The 27,868-nt window shown below is 61.2% G+C and overlaps 2 protein-coding genes across 5 annotated transcripts; both read left to right on the top strand.

Moving 5' to 3' along the window:
• Positions 1-863: 863 nt before the first annotated feature.
• On the top strand, positions 864-21,767 carry RILPL1 (Rab interacting lysosomal protein like 1). Of its 4 annotated transcripts, none has more exons than XM_059676737.1 (8): positions 864-1,697; positions 6,979-7,129; positions 8,110-8,228; positions 9,050-9,271; positions 13,560-13,732; positions 14,835-14,927; positions 17,908-17,931; positions 19,915-21,767. In XM_059676737.1, the coding sequence occupies exons 1-8, from the start codon at positions 1,404-1,406 to the stop codon at positions 20,057-20,059; spliced, it is 1,221 nt and encodes a 406-aa protein (XP_059532720.1). In that variant the 5' UTR covers positions 864-1,403; the 3' UTR covers positions 20,060-21,767. The 4 variants fall into 4 exon arrangements, with proteins under 4 accessions (XP_059532720.1, XP_059532724.1, XP_059532723.1 ...); XM_059676741.1 differs by lacking the exon at positions 19,915-21,767 and adding an exon at positions 17,543-17,630 and having other exon boundaries at positions 865-1,697; positions 17,908-17,925; XM_059676740.1 differs by lacking the exon at positions 17,908-17,931 and adding an exon at positions 17,543-17,630 and having other exon boundaries at positions 866-1,697; positions 19,915-20,055.
• A 4,903-nt stretch (positions 21,768-26,670) lies between these two features.
• MIF (macrophage migration inhibitory factor) lies at positions 26,671-27,472 on the top strand. Its single transcript, XM_059676742.1, has 3 exons — positions 26,671-26,877; positions 27,029-27,201; positions 27,314-27,472. Exons 1-3 carry the CDS (start codon positions 26,770-26,772, stop codon positions 27,378-27,380), a joined length of 348 nt encoding a protein of 115 aa, XP_059532725.1. The 5' UTR covers positions 26,671-26,769; the 3' UTR covers positions 27,381-27,472.
• The last annotated feature ends 396 nt before the right edge of the window (positions 27,473-27,868 follow it).

The raw sequence follows: 27,868 nt of genomic DNA, 5'->3' as shown, positions 1-27,868 counted from the left end.
GGCCCTGGGGAACCTGGAGAACCGAACCCGCGGAGTAAGGAGGAACGGAGGAAATGTTTTGAGTAATGCCTGGCACGTGGGAAGGATAAGCATTAGATGCTTTCAAACAGCAAATGCCTTTTCTGTGCTGACTTTTCAATCAACATGGAGCCAGCTTGGGGTGGGCTTTCCGGCTCCAAGGCCGCTCAGGGCCATTTAAGAAGGCAGGGGCTGTGGGGGTGCAGGAGGGGGAGGAGCGGGCAGGGGTGTGGGCTCAGGAAAGGACCCCCGGTGGTGGGGGTGGGATGTCTGACGGCAGGACGAGTGGATTTAGCCAAGTCGGAAGGTCAGGAGGCTGGGGACAAGGAGACTCTGAGAGCCAAGCCGGCCGCGCCTCCCCCGTAAAGTGGTCAAGTCACAGGGAGCCGGGCCGCTAGTGGACGTGGCTGGGCGGCGCGGCAGCTTCGGGGCAGAGGACCCCTCCACCGTGCGCCCCTTTCCGGGGGTGGGGGGCGGGCGCCTCTCCTGGGGCGCAGGCCCCGGCCCCGGCTCCGGCGGGTCCGCCTCGCTTCCTCCCCAGGATGGGTCCATCCCGGCGTCCACCCCTCCACCCTCCCCAAAGGGGGGGCCGCCCCCCGACGCGGCCATCGTCCAGGACCGGCGACCCCCATCCCTGTCGCCGCCGCCCCCGCTCCTCCGGGCTAGCCCCGGCCCCCCTCCTTTCCCGGGGACGCGAGGGGAGGGGAGGAGCCAGGACCCGGCCGGGATCCAGGAGGGGGCGGTGCGTGGGGAGGGACGCGCGGGGGGCGCGGGCGGGTGGAGCGGGGGTCAGGGGGGCCGCCGAGTCGGCGGATGGGAGGGATCGGTGCCCGTGGGGACCCCAGGGCGCCCCCAGGCGGAAGAAGCCGGACGCGCCCCTCGCCAGGCCGGGATCTGGGCGGGGCGCGCGGCATCCCCGCGGGGGGAGTCGGTCACCCGGTCTCGCCGCCGCCAAAGTTTCCCGGAGCCGCGGCGGCCGCCCTTCCTTCCCAGGCCCTGGGCGTGGGGACGACCCGCGGGCGAGAACTGTTTCCGAGGGCAGCGCGGCCGCCTGTCCGGCCAGACCCCGTGCCTCCATAGCGCCCAACTCGGATTCCCAACTTGGGAGGCGCCGCGGGCCTGCGCACGCGCGCCTTCCTCGCCGCCGCCTCCTCCTCCTCCTCCCCCTCCTCCCCCACCTCCTCCTCCCCCACCTTGGGAGCAGGATCCGGGCCGAGCGGACGCCGGCTCCCGCGCACGGATTGTCGCCCGGGCTCCAGCTCCGGCTCCGCCCGCGCCGATGCCGGCCGCCCGCCCGCTGCGCCCCCGCCCGAGGGCCCGCTGAGCGCGGCCGGAGAGGGGCGCGGGGAGGGCGAGTTCGGGGAGTTGCACTAGTTGGCGGGGCGATGGAGGAGCAGGAGCGGGGGTCGGCGCTGGAGAAGAACGTGGCGGAGCTGACGGTCATGGACGTGTACGACATCGCGGCGCTGGTGGGCCACGAGTTCGAGCGGGTCATCGACCAGCACGGCTGCGAGGCCATCGCGCGCCTCATGCCCAAGGTCGTGCGCGTCCTGGAGATCCTGGAGGTGCTGGTCAGCCGCCACCACGTCGCGCCCGAGCTGGACGAGCTGCGCCTGGAGCTGGACCGCCTGCGCCTCGAGAGGGTGGACCGCATCGAGAAGGAGCGCAAGCACCAGAAGGTGGGCCGCGGCCGCGGGGAGCCCCTCTGGGCCAAGGGCCCGTCGGCCCGGGGCGCGCGCACGGACGGGAAGGCAGGGACCCGAGGAGAGCAGAGGCCACTGGGGGGCAGGCGGAGGGACCGGGTCGGGGGTGGGGGCGCCCTGGCCCGCTCTTGCCCAGCCGGGGACACTGTCCTGTACCACCCGGGGATGAAGACCAGTTCTTTGGCGTCAGACCCGAGTTCCAATCCCACCTTGACCATTCAATAGCTTTGTGACCTCAGGCGAGTTCCTTAACCTCTCTGGGCTTGATTTCCTCGCATGTCCAAGGGTGACAGTAATAGCAGCCAACTTAGAATGGAACGTAACAAGATAGCATCTAAACGACCCAGATAATATTACATTTTTTCAGAAATGGAATCAGCTTCCTGCCCTTCCCTGTCACCCAGGAAGAGGAGATACAGGCCCCCTTTTTCCTTCTATCTCAGGGCCCTGAGAGCAGAGGGGGCGTGACTTCCAGCCCCTGGGGGACCCGGGTCCCTGGGTTCCTCTTGGCCAATCGCTTCCCAGGCTTCCTCCTGGGTTATCAGCCTGTGCTCCCAGGTGCTCTCTCCCCCTTGATTTTATCTTCGGTTCTCACAAGGCTGTGAGGCAGGAATGATCTTCATCTCACAGATTAAAAAAACGGAGGGTGTGTGTGTGGGGGAGGACCTGTCCCACCTTAGTGCTGCGAGAGCCGGGTCCCCAGTGAAGACAATTCTAGTGTCTCTGGTGGTTTAAGTTGGGGAAGGATGCTCACTGGCCTGGCTCGGTGGTTGAGCGTCAGCCTCTGAACCAGGAGGTCCCAGTTCGATTCCCGGTCAGGGCACAGGCCCAGGTTGCGGGCTCCATCCCCAGTGGGGGGCATGCAGGAGGCGGTCAGTCCATGATTCTCTCTCATCATGGATGTTTCTCTCTCTCTCCCTCTCCCTTCCTCTGAAATCAATAAAAATATATTTTAAAAGAATGAATTGGGGCAAGGCAATGATTTGGGGCAGATTCAAAGCTAAGCCCCTGCCCTGTGGGCTGGTGACTCAGGGCCTCCCCTCTGGGCCAGGCGTCCAGCTCAGGTGCCTGGAGAGGAGGAAGTGGGAGACTGGTTTCCGGTCAAGCCCTCAGCTCCGGGAAGCTCCTGTCAGACACCTTCCGCCTGGGAACAGGAGGAAACGCCTTTCCTGGGGCCCAGGTGCCTGACAGGCTCGGGCTGGCTGTGTGGCCTCAGGAAATACGCTGCGCCTCTCTGAACCCCCAGCAGGCCGTCGCCTGCGGCCTAGTGCAGTGATGGCGAACCTATGACACCTTTGACACGCGAACTCATTTTTTTGGTTGATTTTTCTTTGTTAAATGGCATTTAAATACATAAAATAAATATCAAAAATATAAGTCTTTGTTTTACTATGGTTGCAAAGATCAAAACATTTCTATATGTGACACGGCACCAGAGTTAAGTTAGGATTTTTCAAAATGCTGGCACGCCGAGCTCAAAAGGTTCGCCATCACTGGCCTAGTAGGTCCTTTGAGGTCTGAGTGTTTTTCCACGGAAAATAGCCCGGGCCCAGGCCGTGTCTGCAGTCTGTTTTTTGTTTTTAAATAAATGTGTTTTTGTTTGTTTGTTTTTGTTTTTTAAATATATATTTTATTGATTTTTTACAGAGAGGAAGGGAGAGGGATAGAGAGTTAGAAACATTGATGAGAGGGAAACATCCATCAGCTGCCTCCTGCACACTCCCTACTGGGGATGTGTCCACAACCAAGGTACTTGCCCTTGACCGGAATCGAACCTGGGACCCTTGAGTCCGGCCGACGCTCTATCCACTGAGCCAAACCGGCCAGGGCGGTGTCTGCAGTCTTAACCGGAGGGCAGGTCCTGGGAAGCTGAGAGCACCTGCGTGTGAGGCTGGACTGGGCTTGTCCTCAGAGGTCCCTGTGCCCTGGGGTCAGGAAGGAAACTCAAGCTCCCAGGACGTAGGCAGCGCTTCCTCCCCAGGTCACCCCGCCAGCTTGACGGCGCCTGGTGCTGCAGCTGATGTCGCCATTCCCAGGGCAGGGGCGTTGGAGCCAGACAGCCTGGTTTCCAGCCCTCCCGCCCAGGGGCTGTGGGATCTCGGGCAAGTCACCGCACCTCTCTGTGCCTCAGTATCCCCAGCTGTGAAAGGGGATAACAGTGCCCACCTCGTAGGGTTGTGGTGAGGACTATGTCATGTATGTTCATGTATGTCAAGCGCTGGGGACAGAGCCCAGCTCATTGCGAGGGCTTTGTTAACATTGTCTTTTGGCCCGAAGAGGTTTTCACTGGCATCAGGGACCCCACCTCCATCCCAGGCACCCCGACTCCTGCCCCAGGGGGCTCCATCTCTCAGAGAGGGAAGGATCTTTGAAACCCTCTCATGGCTCTTAAAAAAAAATTTTTTTTTAATTTAATTTATTGACTTCAGAGAAGAAGGGAGAAGGAGAAAGAGAGAAACATCAATGATGAGAGTGAATCATTGGCCGGATGCCTCCTGCACACCCCCTACTGGGGATATGCCCTGACTGGGAATTGAACCCTGAACTCCTGGTTCATAGGTCGGTGCTCAACCACTGAGCCACACTGGCCCGGCCCCTCATGCCTCTTAACAGGGACCAAGGGGCTTAGCCCAGGTCACACAGCGTCCTAGCACCCATGTCCGCACCCCCGGCTTTGGTCCTTCTGCAGCGGGGAGGCCCCCCTGGGAGACGGCGGGGGCCACCAGGCCTGGAGTGGGTGGAATGCCCGGCCAGCTGCCCTTGTCGCCTCTGGAAGGCTGTCGGCCAGGAAGCCAGCACCAGTGCGCTCAGGGGCAGGGCCTGTTTTGTAAACACTGAGGGGGAGGCTCATGGATCCCAGGACAACAGCCTTGTCCCCAGCCCAGCCCCAGCCCCTTTCAATTGTTTTCCTGGGGAACTGAGGGAGTCCTCCGGCTCCACCCCCAGCCCGCCCCGCCCCTGCAGTCTCAGAGGCTCTTCAAGGTGTTATTTCCACAATGTGGAAAATGTCCTCCATCTTATCCCTCCCCCCCACCCTCCTTCTCCCGGGCTACTGAGTCTGCAAGCCCATTGACAAGTCACAGCGTGCTCCGCGCCTCCCGGGGGGCCTGTGAGAGAGAGGGAGAGCGGGGTCCTCACCTGGTGGGGGGTGGGCATTGGGGAGGCAGGAAACACAGGTGTTGGCAAGCAGTGGCTGTGTGGGCCCAGTGGCATGTAATGTAAGTAGCCTATATTGTTTATTCGTTAGAATTATTTATTGAGTACCTACTGTGCGCCTGACACTGTTCTGGGAGAGAGCAGGGACCGCAGTAGGTGAGGTCTTGGCCCTCAGGGATCCCTTGCCAGCACGGTGCCGCCCCATGGAAACACCGTGTGGCTTGTCACATTGATGAAGAGACACAGATGCGGTTAATTTTAATAACCTACCTTATTAAAAACATTTTTATTTCAGAGAGGAAGGGAGAGGCAGAGAGGGATAGAAACATCAGTGATGAGAGCGAATCATGGATCGGCTGCCTCCTGCACGGCCCCCACTGGGGATCGGGTCCGCCACCAGGGCCTGTGCCCTGACCGGGCATCGAACCCAGGCCCTGCCCTTCACCTCTCCTGTGACCTTGAGCCAGCTGTGCGGGCACTTAGTTACTGCCCCCCTTCCCCCATGCCGCGAGCTTCCTAGAGAAGGGGAGCGGGTTTAGGAGTTTATTCCGGAGACAGACGGAGGCGATGCTGCCATCCGGCCCCCGGGCCAGCTGGTGACGGGCTGTGGGAGGAGCCCGCTGTGGGAAGGGCCGCCTCAGCCCTTCCTGGTGCTGGCACTGCCAGACGGTTTGCGCCCATGAGCCGTTTGCCCTCACGAGGGCCCCTGGGGGGACAGATCCCACTCCTTGCCTGGAGTCCCCGGCTCCCAGAGGTTGAGTGTTTGTCCAACATCAGCTAGGACCTGGCGGAGGCCATTCGCTCCCGGTAAGCAGGCTCCGGTGGCCACGCTTTCCCCAGCCTTCCGTGCGGGCAGCGGCGATCATGCTGCCGAGTTTGCAGTTTTACAAAATGCCAGGTTTTTTGGTAACAGCTTTATTGAGTATAATTTGCATGTTATGCCACTTACCCCTTATAGCATACAACTCCACGATTTCAGTCATTTGGCAGAGCTGTGCACCCATCACTACAGTCCGTTTTGGAACAGTCTCATTGCTCAGAAAAGAAAACCCGGAGGGCCCTGGCCGGGGTGGCTCAGTGGGTGGGCGTCATCCGTGCACCACAAGGTTGCTGGTTCGGTTCCCAGCCAGGGCGCATGCCCAGGTTGCGGGCTCGATCCCTGATGCGGGGCGCGCAGGGGGTGGCGCTTTCTCCTCTCCCTTCCTCTCTCTCTAAAAAACACACCCATACTCCTTAATAGTCATTCCTTACCCCCTCCAGCCTCTGCCCCGGACAGCGGCCAGGCTGCCCTGCCTGTGGATCTATCTACTCGGCACGTTTCCCACGAGTGGGTTCTCACTGTGTGGGCCTTCGTGTCTGGCCGCTTTCACTTAGTGGATGTTTTTGTTTTAATATTATTTTATTATTTTTTAAATGTATTTTTATTGATTTCAGAGAGGAAGGGAGAGGGAGAGAGAGATAGAAACATCCATGATGAGAATCATGCATCGGCTGCCTCCTGCACGCCCCCTACTGGGGACCGAGCCCGAAACCCGGGCCTGTGCCCTTGACCAGCATTGAACCCGGGACCCTTCAGTCCGCAGGCCGACGCTCTACCCACTGAGCCACAGCAGCCAGGCTGGTGCGATGTTTACCGGGTTCATCCACGCCGTGGCCGGTGTCGGTGCTTTGCTCCTTTTCACGGCTGAGTCATGTTAGGGCGCCTCAGCGGAGGGAAACTGAGGCTCGCAGTGGCTAAGGAGCTGGCCCAGGACGCTCGAAGAGATGCCCGTGTGAGACGTACGAGGAACTCTGGGCCAGCTGGCAGCCCCCGGGGTCTTTGCAGCCTCTTGCTCCCGCTCCCCGGAGAGAAGTCTGTCCTGACTGAGGGTCTGTCCAGAGGTCAGGGGTGTGGGCTCCCCATCACCGGCGCTGCTCCTTCCTCCGTCCGGTCCAGACAGGTAGCAGGTGCCGTGCGAGCCCGTGGCTGACCTTGGGCAGGTCTCACCTGGGCAGGTCCACACGGGAGGGCGCCTCCTGTCGTTTGCAAAGTTGCCCTGCGGGCCAGGGTGCCCGATGCCCCAGCCCCGGCAGGCCGTGACCCGCGCCCGCGCCCTCGCAGGAGCTGGAGCTGGTGGAGGACGTGTGGCGGGGGGAGGCGCAGGACCTCCTGTCCCAGATCGCCCAGCTGCAGGAGGAGAACAAGCAGCTCATGACCAACCTCTCCCACAAGGACGTCAGCTTCTCCGAGGAGGAGTTCCAGAAGCACGAAGGTAGGGGGAGGGGGCGGGGAGGGGGGGCGCGGGAGAAGGCTGTTCCGCGCCCATCAGGGGGAGGGTCACGGGCATGGTCCCTGAGCGATTGCGACGCTCATCTCCAAAGCCTTTTCTCCTGCGGCCGCGGTCACTGCCCGAGCGGAACTGAGGGACTGACAGGAGAGGAGGCGAGAGGCTCGCTCAGCACTGTTCCCGGGGCCTCGCTTTTCTGGGCGCTGGGGACACACATGGGCGGGGAGGGAGCAGCTGCCCGGGAGCCTGTCTCCTGTGCGGAGATAGACACGTGGACAGACAGGGAGGGCCCGCCGCGGGTGGTGGCCAGTGCTGGGCCGGCGTGGGGTCAGCCCTGACCCTGACCGTGACCCCCGGGGGCAGCGCGGGGTCCCTGGGCTTTGGGTCTTCCCTTCCCCTTCCCCATAAGAACCAGGCATTGGGCACCAGAGCGGAAGAAGCAGAACAGGGGAGTCCTGGCCGGTTTGGCTCCGTGGATAGAGCGTTGGCCCTTGGACTGAGGGGTCCCAGGTTCAATTCCGGTCGAGGGCACGTACCTCCGTTGCAGGCTCGATCCCTGGCCCTGTGGGAGGCAACCAGTCGATGTGTCTCTCTCACATCGAAGTTTCTCTGTCTAGCTCTCCCCCTCCCACTCTCTCTAAAAAATAATTAATGGAAAAAATATCCTCAGGTGAGGATTAACAACAACAAAAAGATACACCCAAGAGTCTGGAAAATTCTTGGGTTCTGGGCAGACAATGCCACCACCAGGGCAGGCGGACCCTGAGCTGGCGTGACTGGCCCGGCCCGGCCTGGGGTCCCTCACCTGCCGAACACTGTCCCCCAGGACCCCTGAAAGGATCAGGCGGGGCGCTGTCCCGTGAGAAAGTGCTGACGGGGGGGGGGTTGGGGGGGTGGACGGAGCGGGGAGCTGCGCAGGGTCGCGCAGGCAGGGCGGGGCTCACCTGCAGGTCTCGCTGCCCCAGGCATGTCGGAGCGGGAGCGGCAGGTGATGAAGAAGCTGAAGGAGGTGGTGGACAAGCAGCGCGACGAGATCCGCGCCAAGGACAGGGAGCTGGGCCTGAAGAGCGAGGACGTCGAGGCCGTGAGTGACCAGCCCCACCGCGTCCCTCCTCTGGCCAGCAGGTTCCAGCCAGAGACAGAGCTCCCTCAGGGGGTTCCCCGGGCCCCCCCCCCCCCCGTCTCGCTCCGTGGGGGGCGGATCCTCCCTGAGGCCTGGCGGGCCCAGCCCTGGAACAGCAGGAGGGACCTGCCTCCTGCCACCCACACCCTGGGGAGGCCCCAGGCCCGCTCAGCCTTGGCTCAGACCCTGAGGCTTCCCCCTGGAGGGCATGGTTCCCAGGCTGCTGCAGGGACCCGTTGGGGGGGGGTCTCTGCCTGAGTTGGAAAAGCACACCCCTTTCTTGCCTGGCCGGCGTGGCTCAATGGTTGTGCATCGACCTATGAACCGGGAGGTCAGGGTTCAATTCCGGGTCAGGGCCCAGGCCCGGGTTGCGGGCTCCATCCCCAGTGTGGGGCGTGCAGGAGGCAGCCGATCCATGGTTCTCTCTCATCATGGATGTCACTATATCTCTATTCCTCTCCCTTCCTCTCGCTCAAAAACCAATAACAACATAATTTTTAAAAAAACACACAAAACACTCACCCCTTTCTCCAGACATGTTACTTCCATCTGCTGGGAAATTGTCTTCCTGTACTAACAAGACACGCGTCTTCCATCTGCCATAAAGTCACCACAGTAAATAGACACATCGCCCGCCTCTGGCACCGGCAGAGCTATGTGAACACATGTCAAACCCACGAAGACGCGGGCAGTACGAGTGGCACGCGCGGGGTGGTCTGCCTTGTGCGGGCACGGCGTGAGCCCCGCGGGGCGCCCCGTCAGTGGCCCTTCTCCCCCCGCAGCTGCAGCAGCAGCAGACGCGGCTGATGAAGATCAACCACGACCTCCGGCACCGCATCACCGTGGTGGAGGCGCAGGGCAAGGCCCTGATCGAGCAGAAGGTCGAGCTGGAGGCCGACCTGCAGACCAAGGAGCAGGAGATGGGCAGCCTGCGGGCGGAGCTCGGGAAGCTGCGCGAGCGGCTGCGGGGCGACCCCAGCCAGAACGGCGAGGAGGAGCCCGAGGTGAGTGCACGCCGGCTCGGGCTGCCTGTTCCCCGGGATGCTTTAAGGGACGGAGGCCCAGAGAGCGCTAGCCGCTGCCTGGAGGACACACAGCGGGGGGTAGAGGCAGGTCTGGGCCCCCAGCGTTGCAGCCCAGAGTAGGCAACTCAGAGGTGGTTACGGGGCACCTGCCGTTCTCCATCCATTCATTCATTCACCCACTCACTCATTCACTCATTCATTCCAGTAACTACGATTCATACTACAAGGTCATAGCAGCACTGCTCACAATAGCCGGAAGGTAGAAACAACCTGCATGTCCATTGACGATTCGTGGATAAGCAAAGCGTGGTCTGTCCAATCAGTGGAATATTACTCAGCCATGAAAAGGAATGAAGCGCTGACACACACCATAACATGCATGAACTTAGATAACGTGCTACATGAAAGTAGCCAACACAAAGGCCGCATGCTGCATGATTCCAGTGACTTGAGGTCGAGAACAGGCAAATCCACAGAGCAGAAAGGCGGACGGTGGCTGCAGGGTCTGGGGGCCGGGGGTGGGGGGCGATGGGGAGTGAGTGCTAATGGCAACGGGGTTTCCCTTGGGTGATGAAAATTTCTGGAATTAGTGGTGATGGTCGCACAACTCATTGGACTAAAAACACCGAATTCTGTACTTTTAAAAGAGTGGATTTTATGGTACATAAATTACATTTTATTTTTAAAATAATTTTATTGATTTCAGAGAGGAAGGGAGAGAGAGAGAGAAGCATCCGTGATGAGAGAGAATCATGGATCAGCTGCCTCCTGCACGCCCCACACTGGGGATGGAGCCCGCAACCCGGGCCTGTGCCCTGACCGGGAATCGAACGTGACCTCCTGGTTCATAGGTCAATGCTCTAACCACTGAGCCACGGGCCAGGCTTGTGTGGTCTTTTAAGTACACAAGGAAAGCAGACAGGAGCCAGCGGTGAGGCCGGGTTTCGGGCTGAATTCGCACAGTCGGTCCCCTTTGCTGGGCCTGGGGCACAGGAAGAGGCCATGACGGGCCCAGGCAGCAGGGAGCGTGCGCAGGGGGCCCGGCCTCAGGATAGAGGCCCTGGCGGAGGTGTGCCCTCCCTGACGCCTCTGCACAGGCCGCACTGCCTGTCGGCTGGGCTCCCGGACCTCCCCAGGGAGCAGCGGGCCGGCTCCTCCCTCCGGCTGTGCCCAGGGCGCCTCGCGGGAGCAGCGGACCATCCGAGATAACCCAGGCCACCGCCACGGTCCCTGGTGCCGGAAGCCTAGAAGGCCCGCTGCCGATCGGCCGATGGCGGCTGGGACGGGCGATCGGGGCTGCCCCAGGCACTGCATCTGGACCCGTGGCCTCCGGAGAAGCCTGAGCCCCGAGCTGTCCCTCCTCTGCCCCCAGGCAGCGGCCCCAGAGGCAGGACTTGATGGCCAAGCTTCCTGGGAAGCCCCCAAGTTCTAAGGGGCTCAGATACTCCCTGTGAAACAGCCTTCCCTCCTCCAGAGAGAGCGCCTTCGGTGGGGCTGATGGCAGCCTCTGGGCTGAGCAAGGGGAGATGCCGGCTTGAGAGCGGTGTTTATAGGGTCCCCCATGTGAGCAGTGTTGATAGGGGTCCCCCAGTCCGGCGGGAAGGGCTCCTAGGCATATTGTTGGGTTATCGAGGGGGAGATGGAGAAACACAGGCCTGGAGAGGGGCTGGCAGCATGCCCAAAGGCCTCTGGGAAGGGAAGCCTCTCTCAGTTTATTTATATATTTTAATTGATTTCAGAGAGGCAGGGCGAGGGGCAGAGAGACGGAAACAACAGTGATAAGAGGGAATTACTGATCAGCTGCCTCATGCACGCCCCCGGCACCCTGAGCATGTGCCCTGACCGGGAGTCGAGCCGTGACCTCCTGGGTCATGGCCAGCTACCTGGCAGCACCAGCCAGGCTCATTCTGTGAGCGCATTCATTCGTGTTGGATATGGCTGACGGAGCACTGTGCGGTTGAGGGTGTGCACGTGCTGCCTGGTTGGTTAGTGCCCTGCAGTGTGAGGCCACCGGAGCGTCAGCCCAGCTTCCATCACGCACGGCACTGCCCCTTCCTTTCTGTGGTGGGAAATCCGCCAGCGTCTGGTCCGCTGGCTGGCACTTCCCGGCTCTGGGCAGCCTCCTGAGGGCTTCTCGCCTTCCCGGGGGAGGAGGGGGAGGACACGCCTGTCACATGGCCCCTCCCAGAGACTCAGGAACCTGGGATCTGCCCCAGTGATGGCAGGACCTGAGTTCCGGGGAGGGAGGGCCTGGAGGGAGTGTGGAGCCTGAGATGGGGCCACCAAAGGGGCCCCTGAGGCTTCAGGGGCCGAGGCCGAGAAGGAAAAAGCTGTGGGGAGTCAGCAGCCGTGGGAAGAGCAGGAACCGAGAGTAGCAGCTACGCAGCAACAGTGTCCCCGTGCGGGTCCAGTGTGACCCAATCTTCCCATTTTTATCCAAAAGGAAGCCCCAAACCTAAGCTTTAGTGTGAAATCTTCTGATCTAAACTCTTTGGCCACTGATTAAAAGTCTTAGAATACAGTCAGAGCCAAACAAAATGAGGGGCAGAGACAGGGAGTGGAGGGAGGCATAGTTCCTAGCGAACTCCTACACATCCGTCAAGACCCCATGCACGGAGACCACATCTGCAGTAACGCCCTCTGCGACCCTCCGTAGAGCTGGGTGTCTCGCACCCTTTCACTGTGCTTGTTACCGGGTGAGTTTCCGTTTATGTGGCTCTTCCCTCCACCTGCACATTCCTGTCTGATTCATCTCATTAGCTCAGTGGCCAGCAGCACAAGGTTAACGCTTCACACACGTTGAATGCGTGTTAGACATTCAGGGACGCTCCGTGGTTAACCCGGGCAGGGGAAGAGAAATGTCGCCATTAGTGAGCTCCTGCTGTGTACCGGGCACCGGCCACACGGGTCGTGGGTGGGGGCACCGTCAGAGTCTAGCTGTGCAGAGGGCTACCTTGACCGCAGCCAGCTGGAGGCGTGTCCCGAACACGCGCTTTCCTGGGAGGTGAAGTCCTCCAGCACTTCCTCCCCTGGTTCCTGGGTGGGCGGGGGCCCTACCCTGATCCCCAGCTGGTGTGTGTGTAGGGGTGTCAGGTTGGGTTTCCTGCTGCCCTGCCGCCTGCTGACTCCGGGTCACCCCCTGCCCCCACCCCACCCCCTTGCCTGCCAAGTGGCCCTTCTGTCACCTGACCTGCCCCGAGGGGGGGTGTCTCCTTTCAAGTGTCCTTTCCCAGGACAGCCTGTCCAGCTCCCAGGATGCCTTCTGGAGCCCAGCATCCCAGCCCCGCCCCTGACCCAGGCCGCGTCCCCTTGGCCTGTGCCGCTGTGGGGTGTTTGTTTTGGGGGGTTGAGGAGGGTCTTTATTTCAATCCCTCATTCTCCTGTTCTGGAGCGTTCCCTCTCATCCTGAGCTTTTCCTCCTTTTTTTTTATTTTATTGATTTCAGAGAGGAAAGGAGAGAGAGAGAGAGAGAAACATCAATGATGAGAGAGAATCATGGATCCGCTGCCTCCTGCACGTCCCCCACTGGGGATGGAGCCTGCAGCCCAGGCCTGTGCCCTGACCGGGAATCGAACCGTGACCTGGTTCATAGGTCGATGCTCAGCCACAGAGCCATGTCAGTGGGCTTACCGTCATTTGTCTAAAGTTCCTTTTTCTGGCAGAGGGTGGGAGGACCAGGTTTGGATCTGGCCTGGGTCAGGTGACTTAGCATGCTGGGATCCGTCCGTGTGACCCTCTGCCCCCACCCCCCGAGCTGGGCTTCCACTGAACCCCAGGGAACATGCCACGGCCACGGGGGAGACAGGGCTCGACCAGAAGACTGGTCACAAGTGGGAAGAGGCACGTGACTTAATCACAAATGGAAAGGTAGAGCGAATTATGCGCAGGCGCTGATCCCAGCTGCTCTGGCCCGATTGATCGATCGATCGATCGCAGGGGGCTGAGAGAGGCTGGGAGAGGGACACAGCGGGTCTGAGGTGGCGGCCTTGGTGTGCGGATTCTCCTCCTTGGCCGCCTCTGAATGCAGCTGGTAATGAAGCCCCGAGTCAGGTGGGGAGGCGCGGGGTCTGGCGTCCGGCTGGGCAATTGAGAAGGCAGACAATGGACAGGTGGCGCCGGCTTTCGTCCCCAGAGGACTTCACAGAAGCGGAGCAGAGGCTGCGGGTGCCTAAAATAGCGCCCTGGGCGAGCTGCTGGGGCCGGGAGGGTGGGCAGTGGGCGGGACAGGATGCTGCCAGGAGCTCAGCAGCGTCTCTGCCTCCTGCAGGCGGAGCCCGGCGGGGAGGAGAGCATCTCGGAGGCGGAGAAGGCGGCCATGGACCTCAAGGACCCCAACCGGCCCCGCTTCACGCTGCAGGAGCTGCGGGACGTGCTGCACGAGAGGAACGAGCTCAAGTCCAAGGTGTTCTTGCTGCAGGAGGAGCTGGCGTACTACAAGAGGTGAGCCTCCGGGAGCCCCAGCGGCCCCGGGGTCGTGCGGAGCCTGGGGACAGTGAGCTCCTAGAAGACAAGGGTTGCATCTGTATCTGCGTCTGTTCTGGGGCCTCTCTCTGGCCAAAGTCTCATTCTGGGAAGGCTTCATGGGGGAGGTGGCATTTGAACGGGGCCTGCTCTAACGGAGAGGGTACCCTTCAGGCCGGGGGCGGGGGGGGGGGGGGGCGTTGAGGGGCGGGTGGCGTATTCCAGACGGGAGAAAACACAAAGGCATGGAGACCAGCATTTGCAGGGACAGGAAACAGGAAGTACAGTGGCACCTCGTTTCTCGAACTTACTTGGTTCCGGAGGCTGTTGGAAAGCCAACTTTTTTCCCGTTAGAAATCGTGTAAATTGAATTAATTCGTTCCAGACCCCAAATGATTCCGTTTTAACCTTCCTTATATACAGAACTTGTCTCTTGTGCTGTTGAATCTGTAAAGAAACACTTTACAAACTAAGAGGACACGAAATGTAAATGAGCATTTAACAAAAAGGAAAGGAAATTACAGTAAAAAAGGAAAATTTAACCATCATGATAAGCAGCAGCAGAAGCAAAAGGAACCTGTTCTAGAACAGCTTCTAAGCCTTTCCCAGCGGGACTCGCTGAGACGTTCAGTGGGAAACCCTCACTCCTGCGCATTCTCTCCCCTGTCCCCTGAGGTGCTGGCTGCGCGTATGGTATCGGCAGGAAAGGGCGTCGGGTGGAGAAGGGAATTGTTCGAGGTGGGGGATGGCGAGAAGCGAGGTTCCGCCGTAGTTCTCTTCGGCTGGAATCTTCAAAGGGAACTGGAAATGGAGATGTGGGTCCTGTCCCTGAGATGCCCCACACGGTCCCAAAGCCAAGGGGTCCCAGGCCCCTGTGCCCGTCGCCTGCAGGGCCCCTCCCTGCTCACTGCCATGCCCCCCCCTAGGGGCAGCCCCCCAGGCAGAGGCCACTGGTGCCAGCCTCCGGGGCCCCCTTATTCCAAGTGCAAGTCCTCCCAGGCCATCAGACGACACCCTTCTGGAATGTCCCAGCTCTCCTGGAATTTTTGACTCTTGCCTTCCGCCTCTCACCCCCTTCCAGTGAAGAAATAGAAGAGGAAAACCGAATACTCCAGTCCCCGCCCATCGTCCACCCGAGAATGTCCCCCCAGCCGGAGTCTGGGATCAAGCGACTGTAAGTGACGAGCTTCCGGCCCACGGCTGCTCGCTGGCGGCTGTCCTGGCAGCTCCCTGGCCTCTCACGCCTCCTGGGCACCTGCCCCAGGGCCAGGCTTGTCACTAACCAGCTCCCGCTGAGACAGGCCTAACCGGGCGCGTGGGGCCTGCCCTTGACTTGAGTTCACCTCTGTGTGGGTGCCGCGTCCTCCTGGGGTCCCTGGGCAGAGGTGTGGGGAAGGCTTGCTTGAGTGGGTCTGGTGGGGTGTGTCCTTGAGGCTGGGGGCGGAGGGGCGTGGCTCCTGCTGCTTAAGGGCTTGGAACCCCAGCTCAAGAGGTGAGGAATGGGCCCAGGTCCGCCCCGCATCTCTGCGTTGCTCTGGTGACTCCCCCACCTGTCCCTCTGTACCTTCATTGGTTAGTTATTGGTGCGTAATGCATGCAGAGTCGGGCCCGGGGCGCTGTGAGGACACGCAAGAAAGAGCAGCCTATCTTTGCCCTCAACTAGACTTACAGCTACTGCAGTGTTGTTGGTTTTTAATATATTTTTATTGATGTCAGAGAGGAAGGGAGAGGGAGGGAGAGAGAAACATCAGTGATGAGGATCATGGATCGGCTGCCTCCTGCACGCCCCACACTGGGGATCGAGCCTGCGACCCGGGCCTGTGCCCTGACTGGGAATCAAACCTTGACTCCTGGTTCCTAGGTTGATGCTCAACCACTGAGCCACGCCGGCCGGGCCTACATCAGTGTTTTTTTGCATCAAAAGAGCCTTTGAGATTGTGATGGGAGTTTATAAACCGGCTTGGAGCACTTGAGCGACGTTGTCTTCCCCCCCCCGAGTCAGGGGTGGCTCTGAGCTGGGACCCTTCACCCCATTTCTCAGAAGAAAGTGAGGCCCTGGGAGTCAGGACTTAACCCAGGCCCTTTGTCTGCCACCCGGGCTGTCCCACCTCCTCTCGGCCCCGCCCCTCCCCCCCACTTGAGTCGCCAGCTGTGGGCAGGCTGCCCAGTTCCCTTATCTCTCCAGGCCCACGAGCCCCAGGGGCCAGTGTCTGCATTTCTGGGCTGAACCGCTCGAGGGAACCAGAAACTCCGCTGCCAGTCAAAACAATGTGCCCAGAGGACAGTCCAAGAATAGCTTGTGATCGCGCAGCTGCCGGCCCCGAGGCCGGCTGGCACTGCCGGGCAGGTCACGCGGGAGCGCCTGAGCGACTCCAGCTCGTCCCCAGTGGACACCAGGCACCGGTGCCCCCTCTGTGTGGCCCCAGCCCCCGATCGGGGTCCCAGGGACCCACACAGCTGCTTCCTGCGGCTCAGAGCGGAGGGGCTGGCCGGAGGCAGGAAGCAGGCAGAGGGGGCCAGGGAGGCGGCGGGTCAGACAGCGGCCACCAGGGGTGCAGCCGTAGGGGCAGCGGGGCATGCTGTCCCGTCCTCCCCACCACCCTCCCGCTTCAGCCTGGAAATAGCTGGGGCCGCGCCTGGTTTGCCTTCCAGAGTTAAAACCAGCTGCAGGGCACCCAGGACGCAGCTGCCTCCTGGCGGGCCGTTCCCTGGAGGGAGGTGCTTCGGCAGGGGCTCCCACCGGGAGGCAGGGGCGCCCATTCAGGGGCCGCACAGGCCCGTGTCCCAGGGCCCCTGCGTGTCAGTCTGGCCAGCGTGTGTCCAGGCAGAAGGCCCAGCCACGTCTAGGGCCATCCCCACACAAAGCCTGTGTCTTTGGGGCGCACTGTCATGCTGAGAGGGGGTTCTGGTGAAAGTGGGTGCAGGACCGTGTGGCTTGGAGCCCCTGGAAAGCCGACTGCCCTCTGGCCTGGCCGGGGGCGGGGCCCATCATTTGGCAGAAGGCATCCCCTCTTCTCACCGTCACGTGAGCAGCCGTCCAGGGGGTCCTGCCCAGATGCCAGCCACTCTGGGGTGCGATCCGCACACAGAGACTCCCACCCTCGTCCGAGACAGTTCGTTTATGTCCTTTCCCAGCCAACCTCCCAGAAAAACCCAAAAAGAGAAAAAGCCAAGCTGTTCAAAATACGCAGCAGTGGATTGGTTGGCGCTCCTGGTTGTCCTGGCCCAGCTAAGGGCCCGACTCGACAGTGGCCGTCCCGCCCCAGGCCTGCCCTGCCCGTCCTCCCTCGGGGGCCGTCACCTGCCTGGTTCTCACCTGCCGGGTGGTTTGCTGGGGACCAGGCGGCTTACACCACAGACAGGCTCCGCGCTCTGCAGGCTAGAAGTCCAAGGCCAGGGTGTCCCAGGTCCTTCCTCCTGAGGCCGTGAGGGAGCGTCTGCCCCGCCCTCTCTCCTGGGGCTGGTGTTGGCCTTTGTTGGCTTCTAGAACCTTCACCTGACCTCCCCCTTGGCCGTCCTTCCTGTGTGCGTGTCCGTCTCCACACCCCCCTTTACAAGGACCCTGCTCCCCTGTAACCTCATCTTAACCAAGTACATCTGAGGGACCCTGCTCCCACAGAGTCACCTTCGGAGGCCCCGACTTAGGACAGCGTGGGGGGGGGGGGGTGGCGGGGGGGCACAGCTCCGCCGTCACACGGGCCGGGCCGCCCTCCAAGGTGCGCGGGGCGGGCCTCCTTCCGTGCCTCCTGCTCTTCATCGCTGTCTGTCTGTCTGTACTTTTCCGAGCAGGATCTTTACAGCCATAATGCCCATGGTAGCGGCTGGACTGATCCTCGACGACCCCACCCTGCAGCCCGTGCGACGACTCGTGTCCCTCGTAGGCACCGGGTGTTTCTGATCTGGTTTTGAGCTTGGCCTGGGGCGTGTGTGCTGCTGCGGCTGCCGCTGGGCTGGCCCGTGCCCTTGGCCGCTCTGGCTGCATGGCCGCCACCTGCGTGTCCCCGGGGCAGTGGGTGTGGAGCGCGGTCTCAGACGTGCCGCTCACGGCGCCCGATGTGCTCGCCTCGTGAGGCCCGGACGTCCCGGCTCTGCCCACCGATAACTCTCTCTGTCTTTTCTGTTTCTGTTCTAAACCCACCCTGTCCGTGGTCCAGTAAAGAAGGTCCTTTAAGTGACGGGTCAGTAACCACGCCCACTGCGACCCCCTCCCCTCGCCCACCCCCGCGACACTAACACGTGTTCTCAGTCTCCACGCCCAGCTTTCTAAACTTCTGTGTTTGCCAAGCTGACAGCAGGAAGCTAGTCGATCTGGCTTTAAAAGAAATATTTTTAATTGATTTATAGAGAGAGAAACATCATGAGACAGGAACATCATCGATTGGCTGCCTCCTGCACGCCCCTCACTGGGGATGGAGCCCGCTACCCGGGCATGTGCCCTGACCGGGAATCGAACCCTGACCTCCTGGTTCATAGGCTGATGCTCAACCCCTGAGCCACCCCAGTCGAGCTGATCTGGCTTTTTGTGTGTTTTTTGTGTTGTTGTTTTTTAAAAGAAAAGCAACGGAGGGACCTATGTGCTGATTCCCTCTGTGTCCCCTTGGACGGAAGTGGCACGTGGCTGGCCTGCTTACCTGAGGGGGGCGGAGGGGGCACGTGACAGCTGTGTGGCTGCTGTGTTTGTGGCCGGCTTGTTGCCCTGACGACCCCTGGAACGAGCTCACACGTGGCCCGGGGTGCAGGCTGTGCCTCCGTCAGCCCCTCGCGCACCTGTCGTAGCCGGGAGGGAGGGTTTCCCGACAGATCCACTCGCCCCAGGCCTGCAAGGAAGGACCACGTATTCCCGCTGGGAGGTGGTTGCAGGGCCGAGTAGCCACGGAGGAGGCCAGTCATGTCACCCAGATGGGACTCACACTGAGCCCCATCGGCCACAGCGCACAGGCCTGCACGCGCGCACGCACACACACACACACACACACACACACACACACACACAGCGAACAGGCGAGCAGACGGAACTACACACAGTGGATCTGCAGCTGGGGTTTCTCGGTGGCTCCTCCCTGTCCCTGTGCCCGGGAAGTGTGGCTGAGCAGTTGGGTCGCTGACCAAGGTCAGAAACCACGACTCAGGAGGAGAACTTGGTGAGGCTCAAAGGAACCTGTTGGAGGCGGGGAGTGCGGAAAGGGGTTAGAAGCCCTCCGGGGGGCCAGCCAGGTGGACGGTCGGGCCCAGGTCTCTGCCCAGGAGGAGGCCGCAGACCTCATTGCAAACGGGCCTGTGATGCCACCTTCATCTTCTGGGCATTGGCTGGTGCACTCCGATGGATCAGTGATCAGTAGGCAGCTGTTTTCAAAAGGCCTCGTGGTCTACATTCAGGTTTTTTTTTAAATATGTTTTTATTGATTTCAGAGACTGGAGAGGGAGAGAGAAACATCAATGAAGAGAGAGAACCCTGGATCGGCTGCCTCCTGCACGCCCCACACTGGGGATTGAGCCTGCAACCCGGGCACGTGCCCTGACTGGGAATCGAACTGGTGACCTCCTGGTTCATAGGTCGACGCTCAGCCGCTGAGCCACGCTGACCAGGGCCAGGCTGCAGTCGCCGTTTCTCACAAGGTGACAGCTCCGCCAGGCTTCCACCATACGTCAGTTTTTGACGCTCTAGAATGACGCCTCCCAGGTTGCACTCATGTCCGATAGTCGCGGTGTTTCCCTCATCGGAGAGCCACATGTCCCGTCCGTGGGTTTTTAATCGTCTCATTTTCCTTCCGTCCCTGCTTTTGCCTCCTCCCGAGCAGTAACATCCAGGCCATCTGGGCTCAGGTGTGCTGATTCGCTCCATAAACACATCGTAACCACACATGGAAACGTCCGCCTGCTCGCCCCACGCCCTCACACGCGTGTCCTCAGGCTCAGCTCCCCGCCTCCTGAGGCTGAGGCAGCCCTTCGCCTCCGCCAGTGGGCGGCCCTCCTGGGGGGGGGCGGGAGGAGGTGGTACACTCCTCATCCACACCGTCCCTCCAAGGGGCCGTGACCGTGACGAACCCCTGCTGCTTTGCGGCTTAACTCCGCCCGCACCCCATGTGCTCCTTCCTCCCGGGCCTGGGATCGCTTCGCCCGTTTGCCCCGAGGGCGGCGCTCACGTCTCTCTTCCCCCGCAGGTTTAGCTTCTTCTCCCGGGATAAGAAGCGCCTGGCCACCACGCAGCGGGGCCCGCACGGCCAGGAGTCCTTCGGCCAGTGGGCCCGCGCCCACCGGGACGACGGCTACACGGAGCAGGCACAGGAGGCCCTGCAGCACCTGTGAGCCGGCCGCCCGCCCTCGGACCCGCACCCGCACCCGCACCCGGCGCCGCGGGCCTGCCACGGACCCGGCGGCCTCGCACGCCCCTCGGGTCAGGTGCCCCTCCAAACGGAGCCTCAGACAGACTGTCCGCTCCGAGGAGGCACGTGGAAAACTTGCCAAACGCTGCGGAGTGTGTGTGGACACCAGGCCCTCCCGTGTGTCATAGGTGACTGTGGTCCCTCGGTTTCTATTTAATACGCGCGTGCGCGCGGAGGCCAGACTTCTGCATTAACTCGGTAACACAAGCTTCTTTACGCCAAATACACCCCTTGCCGCTGTTGAGCTGCCGCGTGGCTGCTGGGGGGGTCCTAGGCCTGCGGTCCCACGGTCGCCTTGGTCTTTTTTTTTGTCCCCACCAGAGGACATTTTTCCACTGATTTTTAGAGAGAGTGGAAGGGAGGAAGAGAGACAAGAGAAAGAGACACACATGGATCGGTTGCCTCCCACACGGTCCCCCGTTGGGGATCAAGCCTGCGACCGAGGCACCAGCCCACCCTTCAGTCTGTGGGCCGACGCTCTGTCCACTGAGCAAACCGGCCAGGGCTCACCTGGCGCGTCGAGTGGCACGCACTGAGGCGCCCCCCGGAGGTGGCTCAGACGGGGCCTCACCTGGGGGAAATGGTTCGGACTCCACCTGACCTTGTCCTTCACATGCAAGGGCAGGGCCACTTCGTTACATACTGGACTTTGGTTGCTAAGAAACCAGCCATCAGTCAGTTCTCCCTCCAGACTCTGTTTCCAAATTGCTGGAGAGAACCATCGGGAAAGCTGCTGTAGGGCAGGGTGGGGCCTCCTTCCGCCCAGGGCCATTGGACATTCTTTTCATCATTCTTAGGCCATACAAAATTATCAGCGGAAAAATTAGCCGCCTCTATTTGGTCAAACATTTAATTAACTCACCCCTAGTGCCTTGGCAGGGCCCGACCCAATAATTTCAAGGGGCTCATACAGCCCGCAGGCGGGACGTTCCCCACCCTGTTGTAGAGCCCGGTTTTCAGTGCTTACTGCCCATTGGAATGACTAGAGGCTCAGTGCACGAATTCATGCACCGGTGGGGTCCCTCAGCCTGGCCTGTGGGGATCCGGCCGAAAACGGCTCTCAGACATCCCCCCGAGGGGTCCGGATTTCGAGGAGGAGGTTCTCGGGTGACGCATCCCGGAATTGGGCTTTCTCCTCTCTGGTTCTGGATGCATTACCCGAAAACCACAGCTGCCAAGTCACTGCAGCTCTGCAGGCTCCTGCGTTGAGCATCTTCCCCCTGGTGGTCATTGTGCATCATGGCTTCTGGTCGGACGGTCGCTTAGGTTTTTATAGATGTAGATTCCCAGAGAGTGAAAAGCACATGCACCAAGGAATCTCCCGCCTGCACCCCCCCCCCCCGCCACCTTTAGTGGCCCTCCCATACCCGGCTCCCTGGGCACTGCCTCCTCTCTCCACCCCTGACTGTGCTCTCCTGAGTCTCCTTTCTTCTTGGTCTTGGGCACGAACTCTTGGCCAGACCTTCTGTCTTTAAGAACCTCATCTCAGCCCTGGCTGGTTTGGCTCAGTGGATAGAGCGTTGGCCTGCAAACTGAAGGGTACTGGTGGGGTCGTGTGCAGGAGGCAACCAATCGATGTGTTTCTCTCACATCGATGTTTCTCTCTGTCTTTCCCTCTCTTTTCTACTCTCTCTCAAAAAGAGAATCATCCAGCCCCAAGTGTCCAGTGCTGAGCTGGGGAAACCCAGTCCACTGTTTACATGTCTAAGTGGTCCGGGCCCCGATGGGACCGCTTCCCTCCCGCCTCCCTGCCTGCACAGCGCCGCCACCTTCTCGTGCGAGTCCGTCTGCAGAGTAAACCAGAAGCAGGACAGAGGGTGTACGGCTTTGTCATGGTGATGGCGGCTACTAAAGGCTCTGCTATGGGTGGGGGGAATGTCACCCTTTTTTTTTTAAGTTACCAGGGTCTATGCAAGACTATGTCCAGAGATGAGGTCTGAGCCTGAGTGTCTTTTAATGTGTTTATTGATTTTTAGAGAGAGGGAGAAAGAGATAGAAACATCAATGAAGGAAACGGCAACAGGGATCAGCTGCCTCCCGCACGCCCCCTGCTGGGGAACTGAGTCCACAGTCCCAGGCATGTGCCCTGACCAGAGTTCGGCCGGAAACCTCGGTGCAGAGGTCGATGCTCAACCACTGAGTCACACCAGCCAGGCTGTGTTGTTCTGTTTGTTTTATAATATATTTTTATTGGTTTCAGAGAGGAAGGGGGAGAGAGAGAGAGAGAAACATCCACGACGAGAGAGAATCATGGATCGGCTGCCTCCTGCAAGTCCCTCACTGGGGATTGAGCCCACAACCCACGCATGTGCCCTTGACCGGAATTGAACCTGAGACCTTTCAGTCCTCAGGCCGACGCTCTATCCACTGAGCCAAACCGGCTAGGGCTGTTTTTTAATTCTTACCCGAGGATATTTTTTCCATTGATTTCTAAAGAGAGTGGAAGGGAGGGAGTGGGGAGAGAGACATCAGTTGGTTGCCTCCCGCACCCACCCTACCGGGCTGGGAAACCCATGTCCATGCCCTTGACCGGGAATCAAACCTGCGACCCTTTGGTCCACAGGACAACACTCTAGCCACTGAGCCCAACCGGCCAGGGCTCGTTTTTAAATCCACCATATTCTGATACTCAGGGCTGCAACACCTCAATTGAATTGGTTTCTCACGCCACCTCCCGACACATGCCTCCCTGACGGGAAGCAGTCCTCCCGCTAAAGTCCCTGCAGCTCTAGCCCATGGCGGGCTTTTGGCCCATCAGAGGGAGTGAGACACGGGCGGGCGAACCAGGAAGGCTTTCCTGCGGGGCTCTAGTCTAAGCCCTGGACATTTACAAAGAAAAGGGCCTGTTTTCCTGAAACTGTGCTAACAGCCGGCAGTCATGGAAAGACCCAGCGGGCTCCCCACGAACAATGAGATCCGTACCCCTAAGGCAAAACCTGCGAACGCGTGTGCGAGTCTTGATGTTGCCAGACATTCATTCTGCACCAAACATCTTCAGTTTAAAAAACCTGAACTTTCAAGACAAACTTGCCCAATGTCGCCTTTATGATTTCGCAGGATGGGCTGGTGCCCACTCAGAGCCCTCAGGAGCGGAGGTCAGTATACCCAGCTCTTACACAAAGGCCTGGGGGGCAGGAGGGAAGCCACCTTCGGGACTAGGTACAAACCTGCCATTGATTTATCTTCACTTTCATTTCGCTCTTTTTTTTTAGAGTGTTTTTTTTTTTTTGAGCCAAACTGTTGACAATTGCTGTGATGCAGAATCTCAAAGGACTGAGATAATGCTCCGGAGAATGCTTGTTTGTTTTTTACCTTGTTTTATGCATCACAGTCAAGAGAGATTTAAGTGGGTCACACGAACTCCATTGGTGATAGATGAGGGAGGCGGGAGAAGGCACAGCGAGGGGGAGGGGAGACCTCTGGGATTGGATAAAGAGGGGATGTGTGGTCTCCAAGGAGCGGTGCCTGTGCTGTGAGGGGTCCAGGAAAAGGAAAATGACTGACATTCCAAGGATGAGGGGCCCGCGGGCAGAGTGAGAAGAGCATCTCTTGTGTAACGTCTAAGTGCCTTAGACATCTAGTCACCATCACCATCACCACATCAGTCAGCAGAGGAAGGGAGAGGGAGAGAGAGAAACATCAGTGAGGAGAGAACCATGGGTTGGCTGCCTCCTGCACGCCCCCCACTGGGGATCCAGCCCACAACCCAGGCAGGTGCCCTGACGGGGAATCGAACCGTGACCTCCTGGCACACGCATCGATGCTCACCTCCAGCCACCAGAACAGACCTGTACTCAGCACTCCCAGTGCGAGGCCAGTCCCGGAGGCACCTTTTGTTGGAAATGCTAAGAGGTTTATGCCCAATAGAAATTCTACTCCCAGAGAAAACTGGGTGATTCCCGCCTCAAGAAACTTATTTCTGAACGGGCTGAAACTGACCAGGGTGCGGCGCATGGAGGAGGGGCTTCTCTCCCACGGAATGGCCGCGGCAGGGGCTGACGGGCCCTGAGCCCAGGCGCTCCTGGGTCACCACTTCCCACTCCCTGGCCTGTGTTCCAGCTCCAGGTGGCCCAGCAGCTGCTGCCCAGCCCGGGGTTGTGTCCGCGTCCCAGCAGGGGCGGCGGGAAGCTGGTGGGGTGGCACCTAAACCCCGCACATGACATGAGCCGCAGCTGCCTCGCCTGGCCTCACCCGCCGGCCGCCAGGCTCCGGGGCAGCCGAGGCTCTCCTCAGACAGACTGGGGTCCCCTCGGTGAGGAGGAAGGGGGAGGGCATCCTAGCGGGGCCGCAGCCGTGTCTGCATGGCTGCGGCCCCGCCCCCTTCACCGTCAAAGCCAGTGACGGCGCGTGGAGCCCTGCTCTGGGTCTGGCTTCCCCTTCCCGCACCCCTCTGACTACTTGGAGAAAATTCTCTCCTCTTTAGGGCTCAGGTGGTTACCTTGGACTCACCCAGATAATCCATGATCGTCTCCCTAATTGCCTCCTGTAAGCTAGTTGCATCTCCCCAGGGACTTGGCCGTGTAACAGCTGTTCCCAGGGCCGGGGATGGCAGCGCAGGCATCTCTGGAGCCCTCCGACGACCACCGAGTACAGCGTCAGGAAGGAGGCACGCAGCTGTGGCTAAAGTCGCCACTCTCACGGGGCTTGTCCCCTAGAAAGGAAGGCTAACTCACAAATAGAGATATGGCCATGGCCTCGGAGGACAGGACCGATGCTGGGCCGTCACAGGACCCGACAGCCAGGAGCGCGGGGGCCTTTCCCAAGGAACTGAGAATTCCAGGACCAAGGCCGCACCAGGGCCAGGAGCCAGGGCCAGGGGCGTGGCCTGGAAGGTCAGTGCACCGGACCAGAGAAGAAGAGAGAGGGTGGTGCACGCCGGGGGAGGGGAGGGGAGGCCACCAGGGCACTGCGACGGTGCTGCCTCTAATGTCAGAGAAGGCCGCCACCACCCCCTCTGTGAGGGAGGAATTGCTGGCTCCCCAAATTACAGGTGGGGAAACCGAGGCTCTGAGTGGTCAGCCAAGTATGCAAGCTAGTAAGAGGGGGGCCTGGCCATCAGATCGCCTCCTTGGGAACAAGGTGGGGAGGGTACGAGCTGATGGAAGGGGCTCAGGCTGTCCTGATGAGGGGAGGGCCCCTGTTCGCAGTGACAACCTGAACGTGGCCGGGGCTCACCTTCAGGGGCTCCCCCTGCCGCCCACCTCCACTGCTTCAGAGAGCAGCAACTGGGTGCTGGCCTGGACTTGAGCCTCTTCTGTTCACATTTCACTGGGCAAGGCAAGTCATCCGGGTGGTGGTGGTGGTGGTGGGGAGGTGGGTGGGGAGCAGTGAGAATACAGGGCCAGGGAAGGAGATACATTCCACTGGCAGGCAATTAGGAGGCGAGAAAGCCGCGCACTTGATCCGGACATAGAGCAAGCGGTGCTGAGTTGGTTGATGGGGCGGAGAAGGACGCCCTGGGCTGGAGACAGGCGTAGAGCGCACCAGCCGCGCACCAGCGGCTATGGTCCCGGCCACTTTTTGCTGCGCCTCATGAACCTGTTGCATCCCCCAGAGACCAAGGACGGGACTTCCTGGGGAGTTCTGAGGACTTGGCCAAACACAACATGCTCCCTAGCACCTGAGGCCCCCCCAGCACAGCGCCCAGACAGGGAGCCCTGAGCGGGAGTGGGGGCCAGGGCCCGCTTCAGCTGCAGTCCTCTTCCTGCGTCTCACCGCGATCTTCATTCACCCATTCATTGACTCCGCCCCTATGCGTGTGTGCCTGGCTGTGCTCACGGCAGGCGCTCTGAGAGGCACCCCAGAGGCCTGCCCGGCTGGGGCTCCCCTGAGGAGCCTTGGCCCAGGGGACCTGAGGTTTGGGGGTGGGCCCCAGGCCTGGTTGTTGACTGCCTTTCGCCCAAGGAGCTCTGCTGGGCCTCGCCTCCTGCTCCCTGCTCCGCCCTGGGCACCTGCCAGCATCCTCGCCCACCCCAAGGACATGGCACCGGCGGGGACCCTGCAGCGACCCCTAGCGCGCGCTCACACGCAGGACTGTGGTCCCTGGGGACTTGCGGCCGGAGACTCGGCCACACGTGGGCTCAGTGCGGGCCAGGGAAGAAGGTGGGACTTCTCTGCTAGGCCGGCTTTGCGCCCCGGAGGGCAGCGGCCATCTCTCCATTAGCTGAGGTCTCCCCAGCTCCCGCGCACAGGTCACTGAGCGCACCCCAGTGACTGAGGGGCAGGCAGGTTCCGGGGCTGCGCGGAGATAAGCGCGGTCAGAGGTCTGCGCAGCAGGACGAGCGGGAACCACCTCGGACTCCCGCAGGCGGCCGGGTCCCAGCGACCACAGGGCCCGCAAGAGCCGCGGACTCACCGGGCGGGGCCTCGGTCTCGCTGGAATCAGGGGGCGGAGCCTCAGACGCACTGGGGCGGGGCCTCCGCCTCGGTGATTCCGGGGGCGGGGCCTCCGCCTCAGTGACTCCAGGGGGCGGAGCCTCTGCGCGGGGCGTCAGGGGCGGGGCCTCTGTTTCTGTGACGTCGAGGGGCGGAGCTTCAGGCGCACTGGGGCGGAACCCGGCGCAGTCACGTAGCTCCGGTTCAGCCGCGCGCGCGTTAGTCCCGGTGTCCAGTGCTCGCCGCCTCGCCGCGAAAATGCCGATGTTCGTGGTGAACACCAACGTGCCCCGCGCCTCGGTGCCGGACGGGCTCCTCTCCGAGCTCACCCAGCAGCTGGCGCAGGCCACGGGCAAGCCGGCCCAGGTGTGTGGGGAGCGAACAGGAAGAGGGGGTGCCCGCCGGCCGCGAAGGGCCCGGGCTGGGGCGGGGGGAGGCGACTCCGGGCGGGGAAGGGACGGGGTCGCCCGAGGCTGGCAGAGGCGCTGAGGTTCTCTGACCGCGCCCTGCCCCGCAGTACATCGCGGTGCACGTGGTCCCGGACCAGCTCATGACTTTCGGCGGCTCCAGCGAGCCCTGCGCGCTCTGCAGCCTGCACAGCATCGGCAAGATCGGCGGCCCGCAGAACCGCTCCTACAGCAAGCTGCTGTGCGGCCTCCTGGCCGAGCGCCTGCGCGTCAGCCCCGACAGGTGCGGGGCCGCCGGGGCGGGGGGGCAGGGGGCGCCCGGGGCCGGCGGGGGGCGCCCGGAGCGGGGGGCTCCGGGCGCGCCGCCCGCTCAGCTCGGCTTCCGCCCCCCGCAGGATCTACATCAACTACTACGACATGAACGCGGCCAACGTGGGCTGGAACGGCTCCACCTTCGCCTGAGGGCCCCGCCGCCCGACCCTCAGCCCCAGACCCCGCCGCCCGCTCCCACCGCCCCCACCTCCTGATCGGGGAAATAAACGGTTTGGAAACCACGGCTGCCTCGACTTCCTTGGCTTGTGGCGACATTGGTGCTGGGCGGGGGACAGTGACGGGGAACCAAGGCTCAGAGAGGTGCCCTCAGAATCGCCGCCGGGTGCCTTTTGACCAGCCTCCCCCTCCCCCCTTGCCTAGCAGGAGGCCAGTCTGGGTTGGCATCCTGCCTGGGTCCACAGACCCGGGAATCAAACTTGAATGGGAGCCTCTCGGGTCCTATTAAAGACGCTTGTGGAGTCGGTTCCGTTCCTGCCCTCCTGCCCGCGGGGGCAGGGCCACCACGTGGGCTAGGGCTGGGCGGGAAGGGGGCCGGGGGTCAATGTGGCTGGGCTTTCCTGGCCCAAGGTCACCCCCAATAGAGCGACCGTGGGCAATTTCAGCGCCTGGACCTGGAC

Source organism: Myotis daubentonii, chromosome 19 (genome assembly GCF_963259705.1).
Source record: "Myotis daubentonii chromosome 19, mMyoDau2.1, whole genome shotgun sequence".
In the NCBI taxonomy this organism is placed as follows: Eukaryota; Metazoa; Chordata; class Mammalia; order Chiroptera; family Vespertilionidae; genus Myotis; species Myotis daubentonii.
The sequence above is the reverse complement of the archived record's forward strand: the minus strand, read 5'-3'. Positions and strand labels throughout refer to the sequence as shown.

Coding starts and splice junctions, on each gene's coding strand:
- MIF (XM_059676742.1), top strand. CDS start 26,770: ATGCCGATGTTCGTGGTGAACACCAACGTGCCCCGCGCCTCGGTGCCG. Junction 26,878..27,028: donor CCACGGGCAAGCCGGCCCAG/GTGTGTGGGGAG, acceptor CCTGCCCCGCAG/TACATCGCGGTGCACGTGGT. Junction 27,202..27,313: donor CTGCGCGTCAGCCCCGACAG/GTGCGGGGCCGC, acceptor CGCCCCCCGCAG/GATCTACATCAACTACTACG.
- RILPL1 (XM_059676737.1), top strand. CDS start 1,404: ATGGAGGAGCAGGAGCGGGGGTCGGCGCTGGAGAAGAACGTGGCGGAG. Junction 1,698..6,978: donor AGGAGCGCAAGCACCAGAAG/GTGGGCCGCGGC, acceptor GCGCCCTCGCAG/GAGCTGGAGCTGGTGGAGGA. Junction 14,928..17,907: donor GAGTCTGGGATCAAGCGACT/GTAAGTGACGAG, acceptor TCCGTGGTCCAG/TAAAGAAGGTCCTTTAAGTG.